Source organism: Osmerus mordax, chromosome 1 (assembly GCF_038355195.1).
Source record: "Osmerus mordax isolate fOsmMor3 chromosome 1, fOsmMor3.pri, whole genome shotgun sequence".
Lineage (NCBI taxonomy): Eukaryota > Metazoa > Chordata > Actinopteri > Osmeriformes > Osmeridae > Osmerus > Osmerus mordax.
Genome location: NC_090050.1, coordinates 8,852,292 through 8,860,380, shown reverse-complemented (window position 1 = coordinate 8,860,380; position 8,089 = coordinate 8,852,292). Strand labels below are relative to the sequence as shown.

The 8,089-nt window shown below is 43.2% G+C and overlaps 2 protein-coding genes across 2 annotated transcripts; one reads left to right on the top strand and one right to left on the bottom strand.

Annotated features, from left to right (window-relative positions):
- Positions 1–738: 738 nt before the first annotated feature.
- Positions 739–5,382, bottom strand: si:ch211-153b23.4 (uncharacterized protein LOC335392 homolog). Its single transcript, XM_067243045.1, has 9 exons — positions 5,328–5,382; positions 4,979–5,089; positions 3,075–4,760; positions 2,424–2,523; positions 2,151–2,299; positions 1,948–2,060; positions 1,734–1,823; positions 1,404–1,526; positions 739–1,281 (listed from the first exon to the last, which is right to left on the bottom strand). The coding sequence occupies exons 1-9, from the start codon at positions 5,380–5,382 to the stop codon at positions 1,129–1,131; spliced, it is 2,580 nt and encodes an 859-aa protein (XP_067099146.1). The 3' UTR covers positions 739–1,128.
- A 535-nt stretch (positions 5,383–5,917) lies between these two features.
- Positions 5,918–8,089, top strand: si:ch211-153b23.5 (uncharacterized protein LOC321177 homolog). Its single transcript, XM_067239636.1, has 5 exons — positions 5,918–5,989; positions 6,570–6,682; positions 6,960–7,131; positions 7,378–7,579; positions 7,742–8,089. Exons 2-5 carry the CDS (start codon positions 6,575–6,577, stop codon positions 7,932–7,934), a joined length of 675 nt encoding a protein of 224 aa, XP_067095737.1. The 5' UTR covers positions 5,918–5,989; positions 6,570–6,574; the 3' UTR covers positions 7,935–8,089.

The window sequence follows — 8,089 nt, the reverse complement described above, 5'->3', positions numbered from 1 at the left end:
CATGGCTGGGCAAGATCATCTTTTGTACAGTTATTCTTTGAGTAATCCTTAAACTACCTAGCAACTGTGAGGTCTACCTTCAATGCTCTGATCTGTGAATGTGAATTCTCAGATAATGACTTGGCTCCCTTTAGAATTTCGAATACAATTAAGGCTTTGGGCTGCACTTTACATTAAAGTTAGTGCAAGCATCCTTCTTTCTTTGCTTTGGGGTCGCAAGACAACCCAAAATCGCAGAGCAAAGTAGGCAAGTGTCAGAGATTTGTGCCTGATCCGTGCGGCAGGCGGCAGCCAATGGAACGATCTCAACAGGGAAGTTGTGTGTGAGTACTTGAGACTTAGAGATTAGCCAGGAAGCTGCATTCTGGACGATCTGCCTATCTATGTATCGATCTATGCAACTACATGGAAATTATTCTGTAATGACAATGTTGTTACTATAGGTATAGTTACATTGTAGTTAATGTAATGTAAAGTGTTGCCAAGTTTTGTTAGATTTTTAATCTCATAACTTCATGTGATTTACAGTGCGATAACTGGCTTTTGACACGAATAACAGGTGTATTATGTAATATTTATGTTTTAGAATGCTAGTAAGTGGTGCATAGAACATCATATCTTTATTTATATTTATTTATTATTGTAAAAAACACGAAATTCTTACATCTGCATACGATGCATTATTTGCTCAATGCATTTTAATATACAACCATTAAATATTTGGTTTTCATTCTCGCAGTTCTTTAAATACTAAATAGAAAAGAACAGATCTTCATTTGTGCTAATAACGTCATAGTTTGTGAACTTACCCTACAGTACATACAGTATTTTTTTTTTTTACATATTACATTACTTCATGAATTCCTTGTTCTATAGAAACGACAAAAACTTGAGACATGATATCTACTGAATGGTCTGCAGTTATGCTTATGCTTTGCACAGTTATCCCTATGTTACGTCTCTCTCTCATTCTCTCTTCATCCCTTCCCACATACACACAAATCAGGATTTCCATTAAGAGACCACACACTTATTGTTTTAATACAACATAACAGTTATGATCGAGCAGCTGTGCTCGATCATATTGGAGAGGTGCGCAAGAGTTCCAGGGACTGGACGCTTGTCACGTTAGGAGGGTAGAGAGGAGTCTGATGAGGACGCTGAGCTGAAATCTTCTCCCAGGTCAGTCTGTCTGCCTGGATATGCAAGGTCCTCTTCAAAAGCTGTATTGATATGACCATGCATGTGTCTTCTCTGGACATTCTCGAAGATTTGAAGCACCTGGTTGAAAGAGGGCCATGATTAAATGATGGTTAATTTATCCTGACTTTGTCATCAAATAAGAATAAATACACATTGATGTGTTCCCAGAGACTCATCTGTTACATCGGATCACATTTTACCTTAGATTTGGGAATGAGTCCCACTCTGAAGAAACCAATGTGACCGCTCTCAATCTTGGTGCAGTCTACCACCGTGGAGGCAATATTTTCTGGGGATGGACCATCACACAACACCCCATCCACCTTCACAGCAACACAGACACAAATGTAGGCATGCATACATGCATGCATACACACACAAACAAACTCCATTAAGCTACTCATAGAACTGTTTGTGGCTATTATTTGTAAAAAAAATACACCATTCTAATCTAAATGTAGTCAGAGAAGTCAGGCTCAGTGTTTATGGACTGGCTTTAATGGCTTTTACAGCAATGTATGTACCATTACCTTGTCTCCTAGCTTGGCATAGACTTGGTTGTGGTGGGTGGTATCTGCTTCTCCTGTGGGGTTTGCTGAGGTGACAGCAATAGGCCCCACCTACCAAAAAGAGAACAACATGGTGATTCCATTAAATGAAAGGTTTGGGATTAGTCTTATGTTTGGGGAATTTGCTAAATAATCTTGCATCTGAGTACTTTTCATGATCCCAAAGAGAGATTACCAGGCTCATAAGATGTGTGGCCACTGCACAGTCTGGGTTTCTGATGGCGATGCTCTGAGGGGTGCCAATGTGTTTGGCTGCCTCACCCAAGCCAAAGTTATCCATCCACTGGCCTGAACAAGTGAGAATCGGAAGATTTTACAATGAATGACCCAATACATAATTCACATTCATGCACACAGGCATGTGAACTCTGGACCTACCCCTGGGGATGACTAAGCTGATGGAGGATGGCCAAGCAGCCTGCATAAAGTCCCAGAGTAGAGGACTCAGGAGGTGTCTGACAGGCTCCAGCTGTTGGATGGAGGATACCCACATTGACATGGGACGATCCTGGGCCTGCTTCTTAACTCTACCCACACAAACGCACAGAACAAAGAGAGATCATTTCGGATTGATTTAGCATGTTACAGTTTCTTAGGCAGCTGTTCTGTTTAACTTTCATATTTGAAACCTAAAGTGAAAACAGAACTTACCTGAAAGCTTTCTGCACAGCTTCAGGCCTGTTGCAGGCTGCCACTAACACATAGACGGTGTCTGTTGGCATCCCACAAATGCCTCCATTCATCATGATTTCTGGGTCAGAGAGATACATACCAATCATTTAATTACCCTACATCCAGTAATGATTGAAATAGATGAACAGGTATGCATACAATTTGAATGATGTCTGGAAGTATGTATCAATATACATAGATACATATATTCATTTTTGGAAAAGGTCTTCAGACAGACATTCAGGTACACCATTACACAAAATTATACAAAAATCATACTGTGCTATTGCAAATTGGCATAGTGTTATTGAGCTAAAGGGCTTTAGAAATGTAAGAGTTTTTAGAACTATTTGTGCTCTTGGGTATGTGTATGGGTAAGTATATGGAAAGGTCTTAGAATTGGATGGGGTAAGAGAGGTCCAGTACTATTTTAGTTTGTTTCTGAAGGACTGACGACATCATACAATGATTGTTGCTGCTGGCCTACGATTTTCATGCACTGTGTTATTATCTTCAGACTAACTTTGCATTATGGTACCAGCAGTAGCTTAGATTGATTGCTCTTAATATAAGTTTTATATGGACAAGTGGAAAAATGGACTGACAGCTACTAATGCAATATATTCTCACCTGCGATCTGCAGCACAGACAAGGCCTTCCTGGCGGGGACATGAGGACATATGTGCCTGGCTCCTCCCACCCCTCGGAGCTTCATGATTGGCTCTCCCAAGGGGATCTGGGGGATCTGGAAGGTGCTGTTGAAGATGTGAGCCAGGAAGCAGTAGAAACTCACCAGGCCAAAGATGATGGTGACCGCAATGTCGTAGCCATAGGGGAGAACGCCCAGTGCATCCAACAGAAAGCTAATCAAGATAAGCTGAAAGGTCAGGGCGTAGGCGAACCAGGCCACATTTAGGAACAAGGTCCCCACGATCACCAGACAGTTAAACAGAATAAAGCCTATAACTCCCACCGCTAAGCTCAACCCCCGTGTGTCCCCATACAGGCCACCGTAACGAGTCAGTCCCCAGATGCTCCACATGACTCCATAGAGGATGAAGGCAGTGCTCTCTAATGTCTTCCCTCGTGAGAAAGCCACAGAGCCACAAAGCAGCTGCATCAGGCCTCCTGCCACCACCACCCAGGGCAGTATCAGTACAGACAAGGGCCCTGCAACACCAACACTGGTTGTGACTGCAAAGGATGCAAGAACGCTGCAACCGTAGCCCAGAACCTCGGCATCTGCATACTTGGAGGTGCCCAAGTATGGTGCATGGAGATGCTTGTCGTGGGGCTTGAGGGTGAGGCTGCTAACTCTCGTCACCAGGGACTGGAATAACCCCTCCCCTGTGGGAATTTTACTTGTGGGGGAGCCATGATTGTATAGGCTGATGAATAGCATGATGGTGGAAACTACAAATATGGCACCCTGCACACCCTGTGTGCCCCTGTAGTGGAAGCCTTGTGAGTGGGTAGCAATGGATATGCAGTAGGGCACAAAGAAGAGCTGGTAGAGCCCCACGGTCAGACTCATCTGGCAGCTGAACACAGCCAATATAAAAAATAGCACAGAAAAGACGATGGGGAAGGGGATGGACGAGGAAGGTTTGAGGGAGAAGGCTGTGAGTAGAGCGGTATAGCCCTCTGCAAACTTCAGCATAGCAGTAAAACCAAAGAAGGTAGCGGTGAGTGGGTCCTTGGTCCGGTATGACAGGATGCACACGCCCGTCTGGAACACCCCTGCGGTCCACAGCCAAGGGACGTGACCTGAGAACAGATGGGGTACTATGCCTAGTAGAGGGCAGGCTAACACACTGGCAGACAGCAGGTTCATTACCAGGCCTACTGAGATCAAATCATTGTGTGCCGGGGTAAGAGAACCCAGCCGGAGCCCTGACTTATTTTTAAGTCCGGTGCCCGGGAGCTCAACCTTACAACAAGTGATGTTGGACAACAAACGGCCAATGCCAAAGTATAGACCCACCAGACAGACAAGGAGGTAGTTGGAAGCTGTGGCACCCTGGCCAAAGTGAGAGTCTGACAGGCCTGCAATCTGGTGAGCACAAGCCATGCTGATGCTTAGGGAGATGGTAAAGAGGAAAATATTCCTTTGGAGGATGGCCACAACACCCAGGATAAGGAGAGCAAGGGTGAAGGCTGCAAGGCCTGGGATAAGGGCATAGCGGAGCCCATCCGTCTCCTGCAGGAACCCCTCCCCTGACAGGATGTAGATCAGGCCAGAGCCAAACCACAGGGCAGACACAGTCAGACACAGATTAGAGAACAGCTGGGACTGGGACAGGCTGCGGCACACTCCTTAGAAACAGGGGTAAGAGGAACCAGAGATAGAGAGTGAGAGTGATAGTGAGAGAGGGGACAGAGAGTGAGATAGAGCGAGAAAAAGGGGCAAGGAATGAAAGAGTGATAGGGATAGGAAAGAGAGAGAAGGAAAGATACTTTGTGTGAACGTGGAAACTTCATATTGGGAAATATTTGTTTATTGAAAACAAAAGTAAGTACATTATTAGACCTACCGACATAGGCCAAAAGTGCAGCTACGACAAGCAGCAGTATCCCCAGTGCAGTATGGGGGAGGAAATCTTGTGTAGAACTGGCATAGTTATTTACCAGAAGCAATAAGGAGCCTACAATTATAAAACACATACAGACAAAATCTGTTCAAAATCAACTGTTGTTAGCACATTATTGTTTAACACACTGCTGACACCTGTTTGTCTGTATGCTAAAGAATGACATTTTAGGCTAGTAAAATCACAAGACTGTGTAAATAAAAATGTCTGATATCGTTATCGACTATGTTCTACATAAAAAAAAACATCAAGGATGTAATCGAAAACTATATAAACAAGCTACGCCACTCACCGCCGGAGATTCCGAGGATTCCAACAGAGAAATGAAGAGACTCGATCTCAGCCATCGCAGCGTCGAATGCATGGCCTGAAGCGGACGCTGCGGTTTATACACACACGTCCCCGACGTCACTTCAGAGCCTACCTGTTACAGGACACCGGAACTTTTCCGCCTGAAGCAATTTACGACTCTAAAGAGCAGTGAGATCATAATGCTCACGAAAAACAATAGCTTTTACTTATGAAAACATGAATGAACGAATAACTTAACTTGAAGGTTATTTATTTATTTTATTTTAATAGCCTAACTGAACCCCCCCCCCCAAAAAAAGAGAAAACGAACACAATTTTCATGAGTCTTAAAATGATTTTGGCATTTTGCACAAGGCAGTGTTGTAAGAAGTGTTGTGATATGATATAACAGACCAACAGCTGTATAGAGTATTACAGTATTAATGTTTCAAACTAACAAAAAAAAGACGTGAGGCATCCACAGTGAATGAATGCTTCAGTATGTGTCAGTGCGTGACTGTGAGTCAGTGTGTGTTTCCAGACACTCCCCTATGGGATGAGACGGAGCTGGCTATAAAAGAGGCTGCTGGTGTTGAACACACCTCATCTGAAAGGCAACACTCCAATTCTACACATCTACAGGTCAACAGCTGCTTTAACAAGGTGACTATCATTTTATGTATACTGACAATATTTATAACGTATCTGCCAGTTTTTATGGGTCTATGTATTTCATGTAGGAGAATCCTTGATTTCTCAATCCTGTATCATAACATTGAAAGGTGATATTGTAAGACTTAAAGGTTTAAAAAAAATTTTTTTTTAAATGTTGTTGCCCACACTGTTCTAGATTAGCTAGTAATGCAACCTTTTCACAGCAGAGGTTTCTAGCTTCCCAACACTTCTGTATCTCCTGTTGGTTGTGGGCTGGATGTGTTTGTTTATGAGACAGAGTGGATCAAAATTGGGTTACCGGGAGACAGTGTGCAGCTCACCTGAGATTCAATCCATCTGAATTTTTAATACGGAGTTGTTTGTTAAATGGGCTTCTAGTGAGAAATGCTGAGTCATTCTAAACCCACACCACACACACACAAGTACCCTGTGAAGGAAGGGGAAATGTTTTCATAGTTGTATCTAGGCAACTGCTGTTGTTCTTGGCAAGCAAATTAAATTAAATAAACAGTGTGTGTGTGTGTGTGTGTGTCTGTGAATTTGTGTGTCTATGTTTGTGCTCCAACAGGAACCATGGCAAAGAGTGTAGCAGTGATTCTGGCTGGGTGTGGGGTATATGATGGAACAGAAGTGCACGAGGCCTCTGCTGTTCTAGTGCACCTGAGCAGGGCTGGGGCAAAGGTAGACTACCCAACTGCCATTACATTCTAGACTCAGATATTTCTAGTCCTCTGCCAATAAAGAGGTGACATTTACATATACCTGAATGGAAATGTGACTTGCTTACACACACACATGGCATGAAGCCATTAAGACACATGGTCCCCTATCTCTTCTTTCCTATCCTCCTTTCTTCTCCTCTTTCTCCCATCTTGCTCTTGGCTCTCATTCTCTCTTCCATTTCAATTCTCTCATCAAGCTCTTCTCTCTCTCCCATCACCCACCCCCACACACCAAGGTCCAGATGTTTGCTCCTGACATGGACCAGATGCATGTCATCAACCACTGTGAGGGCAAACCTTCCAAAGAGACACGCAATGTGCTCCAGGAGAGTGCCCGTATCGCTCGTGGTGACGTGAAAGACCTGTCTAAGCTGGAAACCACTGCCTTTGATGCCATTATCATCCCAGGTGAGATAAAGAGGTGAAATGGAAAATATTCCTTTATTCATTGTTCAGGTGCGCCTACTATTCGTATTCCTATTTTGCTTATCTGTGTCATTATGACTCAGATAACAAACATTCAATCCGTCCATTCGTCCATCCATCCATCCATCCATCCATTGATCCTCTCATCCAAATAAAACTCTAGGTCCCAGTTATATGAAAGTATTTTCTTGTTGTCCACTTTGTATTTCTCTGCTACATTTGTTTCAGGTGGATTCGGTGTGGCTAAGAACCTGAGTGACTGGGCAGTGAAGGGGAAGGAATGCAGCGTCCAGCCCCAGGTAGAACGACTGATCAAGGAGTTCAATGTAAAAGGCAAACCCCTGGGAATGTGTTGCATCTCTCCAGTCCTTGCAGCTAAGGTCCTACCAGGTTGTGAGATCACCGTGGGACAGGACAAGGAGTGTAAGATGTACGTCACACTGTGTGAGGAGTAGAAGAGTGTGTGTGATGAGTAATGTGTGTGAGGAGTGTAAATGTGATAACAATTGTGTGGGTGTACTTTCAAAAATGTTAAGATGCATCATATTTGTACCTTTTTAACTCAAACGTTTATTCTCTCTTCAACCACTAGGTGGCCATATGCTCAGACTGCAGGTACCATGACAGAGATGGGCTGCAAACATGTCAATACAGATGTGGGACAGGCACACATCGATGTCAAGAATAAACTGGTGACCACCAGTGCCTTTATGTGCAATGCTCCTATTCATGAAATTTATGATGGGATTGGTGTCATGGTTAAAGAAGTACTGAAACTAGCTTAAGATTGAAATGTAAATAATAATGTGTTATTTTAAACAAATTGCTTAATTGCTGGAGAGGTATTCTCTTTTATGTTGTTAAGTTTGACATTCAGACTGTTTGATGTCATATGCTTGTATTGTTTTAAATTAGAAATAAAAGTTCATTTTTACTTTGA

Bases quoted from the DNA above. Each gene is read 5' to 3' on its own strand.
- si:ch211-153b23.4 (XM_067243045.1), bottom strand. From the start codon at position 5,382: ATGGCTGAGATCGAGTCTCTTCATTTCTCTGTTGGAATCCTCGGAATC. The intron at 2,061-2,150 runs GTAGGTCCAGAG...TCACTTGTTCAG, and splicing joins CAGCTTAGTCATCCCCAGGG to GCCAGTGGATGGATAACTTT. The intron at 1,824-1,947 runs GTAATCTCTCTT...TCTTTTTGGTAG, and splicing joins CCACACATCTTATGAGCCTG to GTGGGGCCTATTGCTGTCAC.
- si:ch211-153b23.5 (XM_067239636.1), top strand. From the start codon at position 6,575: ATGGCAAAGAGTGTAGCAGTGATTCTGGCTGGGTGTGGGGTATATGAT. The intron at 7,132-7,377 runs GTGAGATAAAGA...CATTTGTTTCAG, and splicing joins TGATGCCATTATCATCCCAG to GTGGATTCGGTGTGGCTAAG. The intron at 7,580-7,741 runs GTACGTCACACT...TTCAACCACTAG, and splicing joins CAGGACAAGGAGTGTAAGAT to GTGGCCATATGCTCAGACTG.